The following is a 22,230-nucleotide window of genomic DNA, read 5'->3' on the forward strand; positions in this document are numbered from 1 at the left end:
TTACGATTACATTGCATTGCGAAAATCGATACTTAATTCGAATCGATACACCTATCGAATCGTAATCAGTAATATATTTTATGGCCGATTTAGATTCGCGCCTCTTGGCTCGGCTCGCGGCGCGTCTCGTGGCTTGCCTCGAACGCGTAAGCCCGTCGAGCTAATGATTACACTCTCGCCTCGTGGCTCGGCTCGTGGCTCGTCTCGTGGCTCGTAAGCTCGTCGAGCTAATATATTTTAAACACTAACGGCACGGCATTAGGTTTATAACCGAATGACAAGCCGAACGCGAGTATAGACGCAAGCGCGCGTCCCTTTGGCTCGTGCTCAAAAAACCGCTCCTCCTAGCGAGCCAGGCGAGCGCGAACCGAGCCGCGAGACGAGGCACGAGCCCACCGCTTACACTCGTGTCACGTGTCGCGAGAATGTAAATCGCTTGTCAAAACCTTTAATAGTAAAGTTATAGATCTCCTAGTGAGTATTATATTCTTTGGTATAGATGGTCAAGCAAATCTTGTCAGTAGAAAAAGGCGCGAAATTCAAATTTTCTATGAGACGATATCCCTTCGCGCCTACATTTTTCAAATTTGCCGCCTTTTTCTACTGACAAGATCTGCTTGACCATCTATAGTAACACACTATCGCACCGCACCAAGGTCATTGTGCGAGAAAGAGATATCGCTTTCTCGCTCTTACTTATGGGGATAGTGTGTTACCACTATAAAATGTCCACAGACGACCGCACCGGAACCCAACCTCGGTGCGGTCAAAATATTTCTATCTCGCTCTAACTTATAGCTGCATCCTTAACGGACATACGGTGGACCCCCATACATAGAGTCTGGCTACTGAAATATTACACAAATGTTTGGCGGGAAATTAAAAAAATCTTGGGCTGGTCACACTTTGTCTAGTAGGAATTATAGTTTTGATACTAGAAAATAGTTTTGATTTTCTGTGCACAAGGTAGGTACCTAAGGATATAAGTTAAATATACATTGACGTGCACTCAAAGTCAGCTCACATAATTTCTACCACTATGTAAAGTACAGTCAACGATAAACACATATGTTAACACTTTCTCACCATATACTATTGTAACAAGGCGAAAAATTAAATGTAGAGTAAATAAAACCTAGCTCGATAATACCGTAATATTAATTCATCGCCAAAAAAAATACATAAGTACTATGCTAAAAGCTAAGTATCAAAATATTTATAGAGCACCAACCTCCTAATTTGTTTACATTTGTTTAGAAGTTGTAAACATTGCAGTTTTTTGTTATATAACGCTACACGTCGACTTCGCACATTGTCGTAATTATTTACAAGCTTAAATAATAGTATGCGAACCTCACTCAGTATAGACATTATTAATATTATAAACTGAAATAAATGTCATATACTAAGAAAAAGTGACCAAGGCCTCCAGTGCCCCAGGCTGGAATCGAACCAGCGTCCTCTGCTATCGCGGCAGGTGCCTGAACCACTCGGCCACCGGGCCACAGCGACATTAGTCAAATTTTCCAAGTATATGCACTTCCTACTGAAGGCTTGTGGCGCCCCCTAGCCATCTCTAAGGTAGAACAGTATGGTTCGAACCTTCTATCTGGATCATTCTCATGATGATACCGAGCTAGCGAGAGAGATGGCGCTGCCAATCAATACTATGAAGTATTTGAACAAATTAAATGATTTTTCAGAAAATATTTTAATTTGTTTTTTTTATCAAGTAGAAACACTACTATATAAATTATAAACTGAAATAAATGTCATATACTAAGAAAAAGTGACCAAGGCCTCCAGTGCCCCAGGCTGGAATCGAACCAGCGTCCTCTGCTATCGCGGCAGGTGCCTGAACCACTCGGCCACCGGGCCACAGCGACATTAGTCAAATTTTCCAAGTATATGCACTTCCTACTGAAGGCTTGTGGCGCCCCCTAGCCATCTCTAAGGTAGAACAGTATGGTTCGAACCTTCTATCTGGATCATTCTCATGATGATACCGAGCTAGCGAGAGAGATGGCGCTGCCAATCAATACTATGAAGTATTTGAACAAATTAAATGATTTTTCAGAAAATATTTTAATTTGTTTTTTTTATCAAGTAGAAACACTACTATATAAATTATAAACTGAAATAAATGTCATATACTAAGAAAAAGTGACCAAGGCCTCCAGTGCCCCAGGCTGGAATCGAACCAGCGTCCTCTGCTATCGCGGCAGGTGCCTGAACCACTCGGCCACCGGGCCACAGCGACATTAGTCAAATTTTCCAAGTATATGCACTTCCTACTGAAGGCTTGTGGCGCCCCCTAGCCATCTCTAAGGTAGAACAGTATGGTTCGAACCTTCTATCTGGATCATTCTCATGATGATACCGAGCTAGCGAGAGAGATGGCGCTGCCAATCAATACTATGAAGTATTTGAACAAATTAAATTATTTTTCAGAAAATATTTTAATTTGTTTTTTTTTTTTTATCAAGTAGAAACACTACTATATAAATTATAAACTGAAATAAATGTCATATACTAAGAAAAAGTGACCAAGGCCTCCAGTGCCCCAGGCTGGAATCGAACCAGCGTCCTCTGCTATCGCGGCAGGTGCCTGAACCACTCGGCCACCGGGCCACAGCGACATTAGTCAAATTTTCCAAGTATATGCACTTCCTACTGAAGGCTTGTGGCGCCCCCTAGCCATCTCTAAGGTAGAACAGTATGGTTCGAACCTTCTATCTGGATCATTCTCATGATGATACCGAGCTAGCGAGAGAGATGGCGCTGCCAATCAATACTATGAAGTATTTGAACAAATTAAATTATTTTTCAGAAAATATTTTAATTTGTTTTTTTTTTTATCAAGTAGAAACACTACTATATAAATTATAAACTGAAATAAATGTCATATACTAAGAAAAAGTGACCAAGGCCTCCAGTGCCCCAGGCTGGAATCGAACCAGCGTCCTCTGCTATCGCGGCAGGTGCCTGAACCACTCGGCCACCGGGCCACAGCGACATTAGTCAAATTTTCCAAGTATATGCACTTCCTACTGAAGGCTTGTGGCGCCCCCTAGCCATCTCTAAGGTAGAACAGTATGGTTCGAACCTTCTATCTGGATCATTCTCATGATGATACCGAGCTAGCGAGAGAGATGGCGCTGCCAATCAATACTATGAAGTATTTGAACAAATTAAATTATTTTTCGAGTGGTTCAGGCACCTGCCGCGATAGCAGAGGACGCTGGTTCGATTCCAGCCTGGGGCACTGGAGGCCTTGGTCACTTTTTCTTAGTATATGACATTTATTTCAGTTTATAATTTATATAGTAGTGTTTCTACTTGATAAAAAAAAAAACAAATTAAATTATTTTCTGAAAAATAATTTAATTTGTTCAAATACTTCATAGTATTGATTGGCAGCGCCATCTCTCTCGCTAGCTCGGTATCATCATGAGAATGATCCAGATAGAAGGTTCGAACCATACTGTTCTACCTTAGAGATGGCTAGGGGGCGCCACAAGCCTTCAGTAGGAAGTGCATATACTTGGAAAATTTGACTAATGTCGCTGTGGCCCGGTGGCCGAGTGGTTCAGGCACCTGCCGCGATAGCAGAGGACGCTGGTTCGATTCCAGCCTGGGGCACTGGAGGCCTTGGTCACTTTTTCTTAGTATATGACATTTATTTCAGTTTATAATTTATATAGTAGTGTTTCTACTTGATAAAAAAAAAAACAAATTAAAATATTTTCTGAAAAATAATTTAATTTGTTCAAATACTTCATAGTATTGATTGGCAGCGCCATCTCTCTCGCTAGCTCGGTATCATCATGAGAATGATCCAGATAGAAGGTTCGAACCATACTGTTCTACCTTAGAGATGGCTAGGGGGCGCCACAAGCCTTCAGTAGGAAGTGCATATACTTGGAAAATTTGACTAATGTCGCTGTGGCCCGGTGGCCGAGTGGTTCAGGCACCTGCCGCGATAGCAGAGGACGCTGGTTCGATTCCAGCCTGGGGCACTGGAGGCCTTGGTCACTTTTTCTTAGTATATGACATTTATTTCAGTTTATAATTTATATAGTAGTGTTTCTACTTGATAAAAAAAAAAAACAAATTAAAATATTTTCTGAAAAATAATTTAATTTGTTCAAATACTTCATAGTATTGATTGGCAGCGCCATCTCTCTCGCTAGCTCGGTATCATCATGAGAATGATCCAGATAGAAGGTTCGAACCATACTGTTCTACCTTAGAGATGGCTAGGGGGCGCCACAAGCCTTCAGTAGGAAGTGCATATACTTGGAAAATTTGACTAATGTCGCTGTGGCCCGGTGGCCGAGTGGTTCAGGCACCTGCCGCGATAGCAGAGGACGCTGGTTCGATTCCAGCCTGGGGCACTGGAGGCCTTGGTCACTTTTTCTTAGTATATGACATTTATTTCAGTTTATAATTTATATAGTAGTGTTTCTACTTGATAAAAAAAAAAAAACAAATTAAAATATTTTCTGAAAAATAATTTAATTTGTTCAAATACTTCATAGTATTGATTGGCAGCGCCATCTCTCTCGCTAGCTCGGTATCATCATGAGAATGATCCAGATAGAAGGTTCGAACCATACTGTTCTACCTTAGAGATGGCTAGGGGGCGCCACAAGCCTTCAGTAGGAAGTGCATATACTTGGAAAATTTGACTAATGTCGCTGTGGCCCGGTGGCCGAGTGGTTCAGGCACCTGCCGCGATAGCAGAGGACGCTGGTTCGATTCCAGCCTGGGGCACTGGAGGCCTTGGTCACTTTTTCTTAGTATATGACATTTATTTCAGTTTATAATTTATATAGTAGTGTTTCTACTTGATAAAAAAAAACAAATTAAAATATTTTCTGAAAAATAATTTAATTTGTTCAAATACTTCATAGTATTGATTGGCAGCGCCATCTCTCTCGCTAGCTCGGTATCATCATGAGAATGATCCAGATAGAAGGTTCGAACCATACTGTTCTACCTTAGAGATGGCTAGGGGGCGCCACAAGCCTTCAGTAGGAAGTGCATATACTTGGAAAATTTGACTAATGTCGCTGTGGCCCGGTGGCCGAGTGTTTCAGGCACCTGCCGCGATAGCAGAGGACGCTGGTTCGATTCCAGCCTGGGGCACTGGAGGCCTTGGTCACTTTTTCTTAGTATATGACATTTATTTCAGTTTATAATTTATATAGTAGTGTTTCTACTTGATAAAAAAAAAACAAATTAAAATATTTTCTGAAAAATAATTTAATTTGTTCAAATACTTCATAGTATTGATTGGCAGCGCCATCTCTCTCGCTAGCTCGGTATCATCATGAGAATGATCCAGATAGAAGGTTCGAACCATACTGTTCTACCTTAGAGATGGCTAGGGGGCGCCACAAGCCTTCAGTAGGAAGTGCATATACTTGGAAAATTTGACTAATGTCGCTGTGGCCCGGTGGCCGAGTGGTTCAGGCACCTGCCGCGATAGCAGAGGACGCTGGTTCGATTCCAGCCTGGGGCACTGGAGGCCTTGGTCACTTTTTCTTAGTATATGACATTTATTTCAGTTTATAATTTATATAGTAGTGTTTCTACTTGATAAAAAAAAAAACAAATTAAAATATTTTCTGAAAAATAATTTAATTTGTTCAAATACTTCATAGTATTATTAATATTATTTAAAATAAACCCCTTATAAACCGCAAACAATTTGAATTAATGACATAAATTGACAACTGACTTTTAGCTTTTTTTTTAAATCATAGACAATTGGTGATACAACAACGAAATATCTGTCAACAATTTTTGGCTAGCCAGACTCTATGATCGAAGGTGCGCCGGACCGCACCAAGGTCTCGGTCCGGTGCGGTCGTCTGTAAACACTATTAAAATTGTTTTTTGGGTTCCGTATTTATTTACTAAGAATCAAGTATTAATTGTTACAGTCTTTGTGTCAGTCCGCTGCTTGGCTCAAGGACTGAATACTAAAAAGCTGCTAGAAGTCAGTCCATGAAAAGTGTGCAGCGGATTTGATAGCCCACGCAGTGCACGTGTTATTTTAAACGTCAAACTTCTATGAAATTATGACGTATAAATGACACTTGCACTGCGTGGACCATAGTCTAATAAAACATGGTCTTCCATTCCCAGAGTGACACGGGCCTACGTCACAGCAACATGGCCGCTATATATAGCGTTATCGCATATTATCATATAGCGCTGTCGCATGATGACGTATTCCCGTGTCAGTTAGGTGACCTAGAAAAGACGGGAATGGAGTACCAGGCGGAGTATATTATTATACCATGGCGTGGACTATCAAATCCGCTGCAGACTATTCTTGTTTTATGTGGAATCGGTTTATTACTTAACTTTATTCAGTCCGTTCCACACTCGTGCGTGGTGGAGCCAAAGAGCATATATCATAGGTATTTAATTTTCTTTTTTACCCTCCAAAAATGGCCACCAAGTTTAAAATTTATTTATTTAGGTTACTATTTCATCTTTGTGTCTACCAATTCACATGTTTGCACCAAATAAACTATGTTTCAATTAAACTAAATCTGTTCAGTAGTTACGAAGTAAATTGGTAGATTGTACAGTCACCATCAGATATATCGGAGCGGCCGAGGTGCTCAATAGCCTCGACAATAGAGGCGTGTTCAGATATTTATTTGTGAACACCTTGTCCGCTCCGATATATCTAATGGCGACTGTACATATATATTTCTGTATGCTTCTGGACTCCATGTCTTCATTATATATATACTTACCCCCTTATTCATAAACATCTACTAAAGTTGACAAGCCGATAATAATAATGGATGGTGTTTAGCAAAAATGAGTCATCCCACATCCATTTTGCAATAAAATGTCAACTTTAAGCGTCAATTTTTTGAGTTGACATCTTATTGAAAAATTAATGTGGGTTGACACATTATTGCTTAACATCATCCAATTGTTTATCCCTTTCCGACGTATTGGTATGATGGAAAGGGACAAATGATTATTATCGGCTTGTCAACTTTAGTAGGCGTTTATGAATAAGGGGGTTAGCCTCTATTATAAAGTCGGTTAGTCGTTACATTCGAATTTTATTGTTAATCCTTTTCAAATTTAATAATAACCATGCAATACGTTACACAGGGTATATTTTTTAAAATTATTATACAAATATTATATAAAATAAAGGCATTCAATATAAATACAAAACAATAAAATTGAGTAATTTAAACAAAAAACATGTGTCATGATTTAAATTATTTCAATATAACCGTACCTATAACTTTTCCTTCAGATCTCAACTTTCTTAGTGTAAGAAAAAGCACCGTCATCACTCATATATTAATTCATTTCTGATAACCTCTTTTTTTTGCGAGCCAATTGAGAATCCAGCATTTTACCGAAATCTTCTAGTTCGATAAGTTGACCAGAATCATCCGCATAACGAGCAACTGCAACTTCTGATTTTGCTGGTTTTGGTACGTTTAGTTCATTAATGTTTGGTACTAGCTTCCTGGATTGAAAACTTGCTAAAAATTTACGGGTCTTTTCTGTGACGAATATGAAGGTTTTATTCACTATAGTGGGATCTTCGAGACACCAGTGCACAAGCATTACTAGAATCCCCACAAAAGCCAAAAGAAAAAGAAATTTATACTGAAATTTCATATTTCTGTTTTTATTTGCAGTTTGGCCGGTGGGGCTACACAATTGTAACAAGAGTTCGCTTCTAAGTGGGTATATTATTACCCAAAACGATGGCACAGCAATACGTTCGATTATGATGTTCGAGGATACTTTGTATTTAACGTCCAAGGGAAAATTTGGTGCACACTTTTTACTTAACGTTGAACGTTAATGACGAACATTATGACAAAGATTATGAGCCGAAAATATGACAAATAACGACAGTTCATTCTCGAGTTTGACAAGAATGTTACGAGTGGCAATAAGTTTAAAGAGGTACAACGTAGAAGATTATCGAAACAGGTTGATAGACTTGATTACTATCAGTAGGTATACAACCCCCCCGCATATTTTAGCAGTTTGAGTTAGTTATGATTTGACTTAATTTGACTGTAAAGATGATTGACAACAAGGCGAATAGAGTAGAATATTTTGTAGAGTAGAGTAACTATTAGTAGAGTAGTTTGTTTTATCAAGTTTTATGGTTTACTCACATCTTTGCTCACATCTGCGTTCACTATTCGCCTCTACATCGCCACTCATCGCGCATTGAACCCTGTGAGGATAGGGTTAAACTACAAAATATTACTTTATCTTATAACGCAATTAAATACAAATACGTATAGATACAAGTACCTACGAAAACATTCTGATTTAAATAAAAATTAAGGTTTTAGCCTCATATTTTAAAAATCCTCGATTGTCAGGCTGGATTAATACTAAAACCGGTGAAGTATCATCCAGGTCACTCTCATCTATTTCGCGGTTGTCACGGATTTTCTGCATAGTTGGGATTTCATCTAAGATCTGAAATTTATTTTGGTTTTGTATCTCTTGTAGCTGAGTCTGTAACTTTTGGTTTTGATTCTCTAATTGTTCTAATTTTAAGTTGGTCTTTTTGAGTTCATTTAACAGGGTTTGTTGGTGTTTTATTAATGTTTTTATATCTAGTGTTTCATTTTTATGATTATCCCTCTCGTCTAGGATTATTCCAAAACCATATTTTAAGTCGTTTTTTTCATTTTCTACCATATCAATATTTTGCTCCAGTGATTCTTCAGAATTTCTTTGTGCTTCGAGCTGGTCTTGTAACCTATGCAATTGGGCTCTCAGATGTTTCTTTTCCAGCTCTTCCATTTTTGTGTTTTTTTCTCTGACCTTATTTCCAAATGTTTCGTTTTGCGACTTCTGCGTTAATAGTGTATTTATGTTCTGAGAGATGTCCAGTTTAAGTTTAGGCATAATAGATTCTATTGCCATCTGTGCTGATTTATTAAATTCAGCTATTAAAGCTTCGTTGTTTCTAACCAAGGTAGAGTTTAGCATATTGCTGAGTATATCTAGGGAGAAAGATCGATTGTTTATGATTTTCGGAGAAACAGTAGTAGTTATTTGCGCTTTCCAGTTTTCGAGGAATTGGCTCGGAAGTGGTTCTCTTATATCATAGTACCAGGCAACAGCGATAATTATTATAAACCCTATAAAAAGCAGGCACAACATACAGAGAAAGCAGGCGCAGTAGCAAAAGCAACTCATTGTATTTCTCTTTTTCTTTTTTTTTAGGCTGTACTTTGTTTTATGGACAGATCCAACCGCTGGCTCAATCGGGACTAAATTTGCTCTGACGCATGGGCAAGTACTGGGGTCACAATAAGGCGTTGTTAAACTAGATTTTGCACATAGTACGTAACGGCTCCCAACCATAGGAATCGGAGGGTGCTCCGTACATAATATGAGTTTTAAGGCTTGGAATGGAAATATTAAAACGAAAATATGCTACCCTGACTCTTAAATTCTATTAACAGTGTATTTTTTCTCGAAAGAGCTAAACCGGCAGGTTTGCTTGAAGCTTGAAGATACCGTTTTTAAACATTGGCTAGGTCACGAAAGGCGAAATTAAATTGTAGGCAGGAAACTCTTACATTGATTTAGTTTAATTTTTGAGCATAGCATATCAGTAAATATTAGTGACAGATTGTGTAGGATTGTGATTGTCATGTGATTGCATGAATCTAGTATTAAAACTGGATCTGGCATGAGGGTGGGGAGAAGTGACCGAACAGGATAGTCTTATGTATCTTTCAGTAGGAGTAGCAGCGAAAGAGCTATTATTGTTTGTCCTTGTCACAGTCTCACATTTTATTTGTTCCCCACCGTTTTTTTAGTATAGATTATGGTGGGCAACAAATGAATTCAAACAATCACAGTGTCGCATTTGCGTATGTTTTGTCCCTCACGGAGGCACGCGTATACCACTTCTATACGATCCTACCTTCTATGTGTGATTGTAATTTTTGTCAGAAAAGCGTATTGATCTACAGATTTTTTGGATTCTGAACGCAACCCCCTAAATTACTTTCAAGCCCGCTCCACACTCGTGCGCGAATTACGGCGCGAAGCCGCGAACGCGAGTCGAGGTCGCAGATCTGAGAAATCCACTCCACACTCGCTAGTGGCTCGGCTCGCGGCGCGTCTCGTGGCTCGCCTCGAGCGCATAAGCGGCATATGCACGACGAGCTAATGATTACACTCTCGCCTCGTGGCCCTCGTGGCTCAGCTTGAGGCTCGTCTCGTGTCTCGTAAGCTCGTCGAGCTAATCGATTTTAAACACTAACGGCACCACAGAATAAATAATAGTACTGCCGTACAGAAAGGAAACTTCCTACAAAACCGAAGTTTGACAGCGGTTCAGGGTCGAATTATGCTATCCCTTTCTAATATATGGCACTATCCCTTTCGGCTATTTAGGGTTGTCAAAATTCAAGTGATTATCTTATCTGTGGACGTGCACGCAAAAGGAAGTGAAGTGGTGCCAACCCTAATAATTGCTCGGAGCAATGCTGAGCCGAGCGGAGCCGAGTTTGGCCGAAGTCAGGAGTTTCGCACCCCTGACGGCACGGTATAAGGTTTGTGATCGAATAACAAACCGAACGCGAGTGCAAACGCAGGCTCGCGTCTCGAGCGAGCCCATCGCGAGCCCCTTTGACTCGTGCCCAAAAACTAGAGCTCCCGATACACGTGTTACACGCTGACACGGGTACCCGTGTTCTTAAGCCCGCCGGGCTTAAGAACCCGAACTACACGAACCCGCCCGGATTCGGAAACGTTTACACGGGTACCCGTGTACACGGGTACACGGATACACGGATACACGAAATAACGGATCTTATTTACCCGCCGGTTCGACCCTTCACTCTCGTGTAGCGGAGATTCGTGCTATGAAGACATACGATTGAATATGTGGAAGGTTAGGAAGATTCGATTACCTACTTTGCAGTTTTACTGGATTGATTTGTAATGTCAATAATAGGTAGGTAAGTACAATTTGTTTCAATAATCATAAGATTAAAATTAACAATATCTCAGTAACCGTTGACTTCATTGTTGGTATTTCAGTTTCTTCATTGATGTAGTTTTTTGATAATTAAAGTAAACCTAAATACCACCACCACCATGTTACCATTTGTTGGGACGTCAGTCTTTCCGTGACCACAGCTGGTGCAACTCAGCTGAAACGTCGGAATTAAAGGTATAAACAATGAAATTATATCGCGGTAGACCCGTTTGTGTAATTAAATATGTGTACAAAACGCGAGAGTTTAAAGTGTTATATAAACCTAAATGATTATTTAATACAAAAGTAGATAGTTATGCTTACTGAAACCAGAGTTGGGCATTATTCGAATCATTTTTAATCTAAATAATTATGGTGAGATTAATATTCGCGAATAAATTATTCGCGAATAAACCATTCGTTTAGAATTTCGAATAAGAAATGAATTATTCGAATAAATTACACGAAGGATTTTTGTAATACACACTCAGATGGCAAATCTGAATACGTATGCAACTGCAGCGTATTTTAGAGCCAAGGAAAATTTTGGGAAAGGCCCCAACTGGCCGTCGCCATCCATGGTGGGGACAAATGGGAATTGTTTATATGCAGCGCCTATTCCCATTTGTTCCCGGCCGGGACAAGTGAGAATACATCCGATATTTGTGTAAAATATTATTATGTAGGGTCTACCCATGTGTTCCCCGCGGAGATAAATGGGAATTCACCCATTATTGGTAATTATTAGTAATATGGGGTCCCCGAGGCGGAGACAAATGGGTACGATTTATATGCAGCACCTATTCCATCAGTTCCCGACGTAGACAAATGGGAATACATCCGAAAATTGTGTTCCCAATTATCCCCACCCCAATAAGGTGGGGAAAAATGGAAAATATTTTTATGCAGGGTCTTCACATATGTTCCCCGCGGAGACAAATGGTAATTCACCCATTATTGGTAATGATGGGTGCATTATTGGTGTATTCCCATTTGTCCCCGATTCACGTGACCTACGCCATACATGAGGCGGGGACAAATGGGAATGTTTTATATGAGTTTTGGTGTTTCCATTTGTCCCCGATATTGGTGTTCCCATTTGGTGCCGATACAAAAGATTTCTATGCAGCGTCTTTTCCCAAATGTCTCTCGCGGCGTGGACAAATAGGAATTCTTCCGAAAATGGTGTGTTCCCATTTGTCCCCACACCAATAAAGAGGGTACAGATGGGAAATATTTATATGCAAATCCTATCACTTCTGTACCCGGCGGGGACAAATGGGAATACATCCGAAAATGGTGTGTTCCCTTTTGTCCTTACAAAAATAAGGTGGGAACAAATGGGAAATATTTATATGCGGCTTCTTTTCCTATATGTTCCCCGCGGGGACAAATGGGCATACACCCATTATTGGTTATAATGGGTGCATTATTGATGTAATCCCATTTGTCCCCTATCCACGTGACCTACGCCATACATGAGGGACAAATGGAAATGTTTTATATGCAGCGCCTATTCCCATCTGTTCCCGGCGGGGAACAATAAGAATACACCTGTTAATGGTGTGTTCCTATTTGTCCCTGCTTCAATGAAGTGGGGACAAATGGGAAAGATTGTTTGTCTTTTCCCACATGTTCCCGAAGGGGACAAACGGGAATACCCCCATTATTGGTGTATTTCCAGTTGTTCTCGCCCCACGTGACCGCCAATACATGAGGCGTATTCCCAGTTTCCACACCTCAAATCAACCAACCAGATAAACCGATAGAAAACATTTTCTTTTTACTATTGGGATATAAAACAGCTAAATAGTTATTTTGTAAGCTAACTATTCGACAATATTATTCGCAAATAATTTATTCGTGGGCTATTTTATTCGCCGAATAAATTATTCGCGAATGAATTGAACACGAATGATCATTCGAAAAAATTATTCGTCATTCGCGAATGATTTGCTAATTCTCATTCGTAATTCGTCATTCAAATGAATTTTGCCCATCTCTGACTGAAACTACCACGAACGGAATATGTTATATTTTCCTTTAACAAAATCGCATTTTGCTCACTGTTAGCAAAGTACCCTTGTTCGAGCTGCTGAGGTGAAAAATAAATTAAATTGGTACAACACATATCAATCACATTGAACATCCATATATACATTACTACAATCTCCGCTACACGCCAAGGACGGGTTAGGCCCGCGTGATTTTAAGGTCCGTTTCGCCGTGTACACGGGTAAACGGGTACCCGGATACACGGATCTTAATTACACGTGTGCACGACTACACGTGTAGAACGGGTCAGAAAACCGTGTACGTGTAGTTCGGAAACGGGTACCGAACACGTGTACACGAAACCCGGACACGACCGCGAGCCCTACCAAAAACCGATCGTCCACGCGAGCCACGAGCCCCCCCGCTTACACTCGCGTCTCGTGGCTCGGCTCGCGGCTCGGCTCGTGGCTCGCACGAGAATGTAAACTGCCTATTGGGTGGATATGAATGTCATCAAATGTCACCAAAATACACAATAACAACATTAACAACACGATATCTTATTATTTTATTACAATACCTATTTAAATAAACTAACAAAATGGATACATCTCATTTGTGCCGGAGCTGTATGAAGGAAGTGGCATCGTGGGAGCTTGAGAATTTCGACCAGCGGGCCGTCTACATGTTCACACTCTGCACGAATATTCAGGTAACTAAAACTTAGTTTCGATTAAAAGACATTTATTTCTCATTGGGTACATGCCAGTTTCAGTAGCATTATCACTAATCACAATCATCATGTACAACAGTTTTCACACAATAATAAATACTTTTAGCATGCCAACTACAAAATTAGGACCAATTGTGACCAGAATTATATACCATTCAAATATCTCGCCTTAAAAATTGTAAGTTAATGAAATAAATTATTAGGCATACTTTCAAACACTTGCATGTAGGCAATAAAATACGCTAAATTACTTACATACAATACAGAATAATACTAATTCAGGCAGTCAATCTTCCTCCATCAACAATTCTGGTCTGGATTAAGAAAACTTGGCTCGCAAAACCAAACTTAGTTTTAAAGATGTGGTCACACAATGCGCAGTGGAGATGTCCAGTCAAGTTGCGAGTATACATGTAGGAGGGCTCAGGTTAATATAATCTGCATCTCATAGGTAGGTCTTCCGGATGCTGCTGCTTAAATTGATCTTTTTTCTTATGAACATGAATGGAATGCCATTCCAATCTTTGTAGTGCAAAATTAAAACAAAATTTGTAATACAAATTACAGAGGTGAACTTAACCCTTTAAGCAGTATATTTAGTAGGCACGGCTCTTTTTAGAAAATCTTATGTTATGTACTTTATGCATTTCTATTTAACTTTAAGACTTAACAGTTTGGCAAAATTATTCTTTAAAGCATGTATTAATTTACTGTTTGTACATCATTTATGTATATAATGGTCTATTACAGATACCGGAGAATGATATACTACCCAAGCAATTCTGCTATGATTGCACAATAAAAATAGAATCATCGTACACATTTATAAAAGAGGCTCAACATGTGAACGAGACTCTCACGAACCTCCTGACTCAACGGACCGTTATTGTGGAGCCCATAAAGCGTTCAGAACACAACGATGAACCAGATGTTGAAGTTTCCACGTTTGAACCTGAAGACACAATAACCGATGAACCTACATGTGACACAACAGAAAATAAAGTAAAAACACAATTAAAGAAAGAGTCTGTGTCGCATCAGAAACATGTCTGTACTGTGTGTAAGAAGATGTTTCTGTCTAAAGTTTGGTTTGAGAAGCATATGAGGAATCAGCATAATGGGAAAGTTCTCAGCTGTCCGCAATGCCCTAAGAGTAAGTAACTTAGTTGTATGGTTTAAAATACTGCTCTGCTTCAAGTTCTAAGTCAGGTGATAGGTGAACTACCATTTTTTATACAATTGTAGTAGGTAACAAACATACTGCCAATCAAGTGGTTATGGTACATCCTTCTAAGTCCCGATGTACTTTTAAAAGAACGAAATCTAATCGAACTTTGAACTATAATGGAATAAAAGGTTCCAAATTAAAAACTGCAAGAATGACTAAGACTTAGGAGGATATTGGAGTGTGGCAAATGCATTGAACATTCCTTTTTTGAAGAATTAATACTGTGGTTGTAGTGGTCTAGTCTCTTGATAAAATTGGTAAGGAGCTAGTATATTAGCATCCAAAGAAGGAAACTCCTAGGAAGGTAGATAATTCACCTAAGTGACGTAAGCCTTAAAGGTTTATCTAACTTCTACTCATAACACTATAAAGGTAGTTTGTTTATGTATTGTTACTCCCCTGAATTTTTATTTAGCTACGATATCAAAGCAACATACTCCTTTCAAACCCTTCCAGCATTCCAGCGTCCATCCCAGCTATCCGTCCACGCGGTGACGCACTCGTCTGAGCGGCGGTACGCGTGCTCCTGCGGCAAGCGCTACAAGCGACGCAAGGAGCTGGCACAACACGCGCGCACTCACGCGGCGGCGCGCCCCTACCAGTGCGACCACTGCAACATGAGGTATCGCTTGTCATGTGTAGACTGTGTCAACTGGATCATTCCAGCGTCCGTATCAGCTGTCCGTCCACGCGGTGACGCACTCGTCTGAGCGGCGGTACGCGTGCTCCTGCGGCAAGCGCTACACGCGACGCAAGGAGCTGGCACAACACGCGCGCACTCACGCGGCGGCGCGCCCCTACCAGTGCGACCACTGCAACATGAGGTATCGCTTGTCATGTGTAGACTGTGTCAACTGGATCATTCCAGCGTCCGTATCAGCTGTCCGTCCACGCGGTGACGCACTCGTCTGAGCGGCGGTACGCGTGCTCCTGCGGCAAGCGCTACACGCGACGCAAGGAGCTGGCACAACACGCGCGCACTCACGCGGCGGCGCGCCCCTACCAGTGCGACCACTGCAACATGAGGTATCGCTTGTCATGTGTAGACTGTGTCAACTGGATCATTCCAGCGTCCGTATCAGCTGTCCGTCCACGCGGTGACGCACTCGTCTGAGCGGCGGTACGCGTGCTCCTGCGGCAAGCGCTACACGCGACGCAAGGAGCTGGCACAACACGCGCGCACTCACGCGGCGGCGCGCCCCTACCAGTGCGACTAATTTCTTACACTGGCAATAATTTTAATGATAGGTTGTCACTGTTGTCAGTGTCATTGTGGCGGTTTACTTGAATAATACTTAAGTGTTGAATATAAAATAAAAAATTACAAAAAATGGCCAAACTTATACATAATCAAGAGCGAAACATTGGTATCGTCTAGGGTCGTCCCATTCGTTTTTTGTCAAGTTCTTAAATTAGTCCCATTCTACATTCGTCAAGTTCATCGGTGGTCTTTTTCATATTTGGTTATATTTGGTTGTTTGCCTTTTTCTTATTTCGGCTTATTCCGGTATTCGTCATCATCTTCTTTGGGCATGTTCGATGTTAGTCAATTTCTTTTTTTAGTCTCATTCGTTATTCGTCCTATCGTCTTTGGACTTATTCTAATTTCGTATTTTTCTTATTTAGGCTCTTTTGAAATTTGGACACATTCTCTATTTGTCCCGTTAAATATTCGTCCCGTTCGATATTCGTCCTATTCGATATGCGTCCCATTCACTATTTGTCTCGTTTTTTGTTATGATTCCATAAACAATAATCCTTATACTTAAATATTAATTAAATGTATCCTAAACAATACACATGTAGGGGAGATTAGTCCAAAACGGGGACACGAATAATGAATGAGACTGAAAACGAGATAGACTAACATCGAAGATGCCCAAACAAGATAATGACGAATACCGGAATGGGTCGGAATAAGAAAAAGGCAAACAACAAATATGACCAAAGATGATAAAGCCCACCGACGAACATGACGAATGTAGAATGGGTGACGAAAGCAGAATTGGACTAATTTAAGAACTTGGCAAAAAACGAATGGGACGACCCTAGACGATACCGAAACATTGTAAATAATAAACTGCTGGAAAAGAACCGTTCGGGAAATTAAACAATTTCGCTACGAAGCATTTCCAAATTAACATCAGCACTGACCGGTAAACAAATCAAAATGTCATTATAGTCTGGTTATTACGACTTGGTTATTGTAATGTTATGTTATATAAGCGAGGAAATACTTAAGTACAGTAACAAAGTTGTGTTTGAAAAATATTTACTATGGGCAAAGATATACATAACACATAACATACATTTTCACTTTTAGTTTTAATCTTGTGTCGATAGATGGCAATAAATTTACTATGACAATAAGTCTCTACACACTCTATTCTCTTTGCAATGGGCTTTGGAGACGATCAATTTTGTTCATTGATAATGTAGCAAACCCTATGTAAGGTAAGTTTGACCTATGTGTGACGCGTAAGAAAATACATGAATTTTATACGGTAAAAACCGACAATAAAAAAATGTGAACACCGAATATTTGGATTCTGATTATGAATAGACTGAATAAAAGTATGTAAGTCAAAATAACGAGTTGCCAATACACATTGTTCAGACTATACTGAACTGTTGCCATACAAATGAGAATAATAGCGCCCTCTTGACAATGATCATATATTCCTGGTCAGGCTTTAATAGGGTAGATATTTGCTGAGAGCGTCCGAGTTTGAAGTTCTTCTTCTTCTCTGTCGGTTCCTCAAAGCTGAGGGTCGTGACCATCAGGAGTGCAGTTCTTCACCACCGTTTTCAAAACCTACCTGTCTTAGGGCCAGCTGTATTGCCCCCTGGATGTTCACGCCCGTAGCGTCGCGTATGGCATCAGACCACCGAGTTGGAGCCCTGCCTCTACTTCTTCTCCCTTTGACGCACCCAACCAGAACGAGCTTTTCAAAACTGGACGGGTCTTGGCGGGCCACGTGGCCAAAGAAGGTCAACATTCTCTGGAAGCATGTAATTGAAAGCCGGGTGGTAATATGAAGCTCTTCGAGAATAGACGGGTTGGTGCGGCGTTGCGTCCAGGATATGCCCAACATTTTGCGCCAGCACCACATCTCGAATGCGTCTATTTTTGCTCTCACACGTGGTTTCCATATCCATGTCTCAGAGGCGTAGAGGAATATGGAGAAGATAAGGGTGCGCATAAATCGGACTTTCGTGTGGCGGTATATGTTCCTGTTTCTCCAAATCTTCTCCAAGCGTTTCACTGCTGCTTTTGCGATTTGTGACCTTCTTATGACCTCCTTCATGCAATCTCCGTTACTGGATATCTGCGAGCCCAAGTAGACAAAGTCCTCTACCAAGTCCAGGTCACGCAGTTCCCCCGTCCTCTGCATCTGCCCAGCTCTGTCGATGAACATCAGCTTTGTCTTCTTCCGGTTGATATGGAGGCCGTATTGCGCACTGAATAATTCAACCCTGCTCAGAAATGTGGCGAGTTCTGTCTCATTGGCGCCTATTATGGTCGTGTCATCGGCGAATCGCAAGTTACTGATTAGGTGACCACCAACACGGATACCACCCTGCCAACTCTCCAGCACTCTGCGCATTATGTGTTCGCCGACCAAGTTTTTATTTATTTATCGTCATGTATGCTCGCTCCGGAATCTTTCTTCACGCGGCCTATTTCGATTAAAAATGGTGCCACAAAAACTCGGTTTTAAAACTTTTGTTTTTCTTACAGTTTCAAGTTGAAGAGTGTGTTGAAGAGCCATCTAGTAGTACATAAACCCGACAAGCCCCATCTCTGCTACATCTGCGGCTGGAGTTTCAAACAGGGTACGACACTTTCTATAACAAATATTAGTTAACTGACTGAAACTGAATAATATAGGCACAAAAGAAAAAGTTACCAAAAAACACTAATCAAAAAATATAGTTTGTCAAAGGACTGTCTCATTTCAATCATAGACAGAGAGAATCATATCAATCATACTATCTTTGTCTTACACTAGTACTAGCACTCAAAAGAAAAGGATGAGTATAGTTTTGCTGGTTTTTACTGACTGACAAATGGGTTTGACCAATTATATTCAATGAAACCATTTGATTCGTTCCCTAGTTGTTACTGTCAATTTGTAACCGTCATTCCTACAAGCAAGGTCTACATTGCAACCTGTTGACAGCGGGCAACCTCGCCGTGCACATGCGCACGCACACGGGCGCGAAGCCCCACGGGTGCGCGTGCGGCTTTCGCGCGGCGTGCGCGTCCAGCCTGCGCCGCCACGAGGCGCGCCACCGCGCACGAGCGCTCGCCTGCCGCAAGTGCGACAAGCGCTTCTATGACAACACTGCTCTGGTAATTGACTTACACATTCATCGTCATAATTTGGTCGGTTTTAATAAAGCTGCGGTGCTGGATTTTGGTATAGTTATACACGGTGTAACATGAGTAAACCGAATAATTTTAACAGCGTATTCCTGACTATATTTAGAGACAAAAATGTCCTATAAACTTTTTTGAAATTCTCCTAGTTTCAGAGTTAATACTAATTTTAAAAAAATCAAGTTTTTATTGTTACATAGTGCAAAACGCCTTTTTGATGGCGATGTTGATACTGTGGGACGTAGTCTAAATATCCTTATTAATATATGTCAAAAAGTGACAAGTAACACTTTGCAATAACTAAGTTTTACAAAAAAAGAAGTAAAAATCCATTTTAAGTGACATGTTTACCAATAACATTTACTTTGTATGTACTAAATACATTAAAAAAAAAGAAAAAACCAAACAAAAAAAATATTATTTTGGCGAAGTTGACCAAAACTCATATTACATTTTTTCCTTCTTTTGACCTCAGAAATGCGTGGTTAAAATCTTTCGCATTCCTCGTGAACACCATGTATGTACAATGCCTGAATTTCTCAATTATAGTCGTATCATCGAGAGCGTGGAATTGCATATGTAGTAGTATTGTTTGTTTACAGGCATTCTATATTTGAATTTTCTATTTTCTTGTACTATCAGCATACAACCACTACAAATGCAATTCCATCTTCTCGATAATTCAACTATACCATCACACGGGCCACGAGTTTTTTTGTTTTTAAAGGGCCGGCAACGCGCACGTCTGTAAATCCAAGGGTGTTCCCTTGGATTTACAGACGTCCGTATGCTACGGTGACCGCTTACCATCAGGCGGCACGTATGCTCGTTTGCCACCGGTATAAGTAAAATGTTTGATTTCAGACTCGGCACTTGCGCTCCCACACCGGCGCGCGGCCGTACCAGTGCCCGACGTGCGCGCGCTCGTTCGCGGACAGCTGGAAGCGCAAGCTGCACCTCATGCGCGCGCACCGCGTGCCGCTCGCGCGCATCCCGCGCATGCGCGCCGACCCCAGCGTGCGCGTGTGCCCGTGAAGCCTGTCTACTGCGCCACTGACTAATTAATCGTCATAATTTTAAGGCGTTTTAAAAGTTACATTGCTGAATATTGGCCATTTTAGGTAAAATCCGTCGCACGCGTTCGAGCGTTATACAATTTTTCGTTGTCCGCTCACCCGCTCCGTGCAACCGCGGCAGCTACCGGATATCTTAAGAAAAAAGAACATAATTATATCTCGAAAAAGATTTTGTTCGTAATATGTAATATCTAGTTCTTAATGTTTATCGTAGTATTTATTTATACTTAAAATAACACGAATAAAAACAGTTTACTTAACAAAAATAATTTGTTTTTTTCCCTACTATTAATAAAATTAATTTATTTTTGAATATATCACACTGCAACACCGTCGACGCTGCTGTATGTGTCCCGTCTACATTACCTTACGAAGGTCGACGACATCGTACAGTATGTGAAAACGAAGACCGGATTCATCCTGAGGGTCGCGAAGTTGGAATCTCGACACAATGCGAATTTTAATTCGTTTATGGTGAGCGTTCCGATTCCGACTGAATATCTAGCGACCTTCATAAAGGGGCCCACTGATTAACAGTCCGCCAGACGGCATCGGCCTGTCAGTTAGAACAAAATTTTGACAGTTCCGAACAACTGACAGGCCGATACCGTCCGGCGGACTGTTAATCAGTGGGCCCCTTAAGGAGGAGTTTTGGCCGAAGGGTGTCAAGTTTCGGCGGTTCCGCAGCCGGCTCCCTGACACTGCGGGGTTGCGTAATGGATCGCAGCCGTAATGTAATTTGTAGTGTTTAGTTTTAAAATATATTTTTATAATATGTATGCTTATTTTAAGGTATTTATGTATGGGCCACTAGTTGCCTGAAATAAAGATTTTCATTTCATTTTTTATTTTTTTTCAAAACCAGTTCAAAACCATAAAAAATTGTTAAATTAGAATGGACATCCTAGAGAAGGACATAATGCTATTTATCTCCAGAGGGATGAATGAAGGTTGCGAACACGTACCTAGTAAGTACCTACGTACACGTAGGAAGGGTACTAAAAGGGAAAGGTGGCGGCAGTTTAACCATTTTCACGCAAACGAAGTAAAAAATGTAAGGTTAAGGTAACCCTATATGGGTAAGAGAAACATTAGGGCAAGAGGAATAATATTATAATTACAGAATAGGTTATAGGCGTTTCAAAAATTGGAGTGCTTATCTTGTTCAAATTGTATAAGTTGCCTTTAGTCGCGCTCGCGCCTAGGCCTTAGTCCTTGCACCAGTTAAAACAAATAGAGCTGTCATTCGGTAAATGTTGTCATTGAATAAAGTTTACTTTAAAACCGTCTAACTTTACCCCAAAAGGTAATCGCCGACCACACCAATCAAAATGTAGCTATCAAAAACAAAATTGGACGGTGTAAAATGTTATGAAATAGGTAGTAGGTAGTTATTTTTTATAAAAAAAAGTGTTTGCCTACTCTTTTTCATAAAATAAGATCACATTTTAATTTCTAAACAACCCTCTTCCACGGTACCGAATAGGTATAAAACGAGTAACTCTTAACAAGGTTAGTAGGTACTTAAGAAAACTCTCGGTAACAAAACGGAAAGTTGAGAGTTGATGGCGCGGTTACATTAATTAACACTCGAATTTTTAACAACTGCTAATTTAGAGAGGTAACACAGAAATTACTCTTCTGTTTCACAAAGTTACCAAAACTGGGGCTCTATTTTTGATTTTAATTGGCGAGGTGACTTTATATTAAGGTATTAACCTTTTCGACGCCGTGTCAAACACAAAAGCTGTCACTCAGACACCACGTCACCGAAGTGTCAAAACT

At 40.5% G+C, this 22,230-nt stretch overlaps 1 protein-coding gene and 1 long non-coding RNA gene across 2 annotated transcripts in view; one reads left to right on the plus strand and one right to left on the minus strand.

The window, feature by feature from the left end:
- The window catches only part of LOC134804392 (uncharacterized), a 309,273-nt gene that overhangs the window by 258,431 nt on the left and 28,612 nt on the right, over positions 1-22,230 (minus strand). The window lies entirely within an intron of this gene.
- Positions 13,553-20,555, plus strand: LOC134804410 (zinc finger protein 501-like). Its single transcript, XM_063777441.1, has 6 exons — positions 13,553-13,736; positions 14,508-14,910; positions 15,442-15,607; positions 18,728-18,822; positions 19,170-19,342; positions 20,234-20,555. The coding sequence occupies exons 1-6, from the start codon at positions 13,626-13,628 to the stop codon at positions 20,402-20,404; spliced, it is 1,119 nt and encodes a 372-aa protein (XP_063633511.1). The 5' UTR covers positions 13,553-13,625; the 3' UTR covers positions 20,405-20,555.

The sequence above is a fragment of the Cydia splendana genome, chromosome Z (assembly GCF_910591565.1).
Source record: "Cydia splendana chromosome Z, ilCydSple1.2, whole genome shotgun sequence".
Lineage (NCBI taxonomy): Eukaryota > Metazoa > Arthropoda > Insecta > Lepidoptera > Tortricidae > Cydia > Cydia splendana.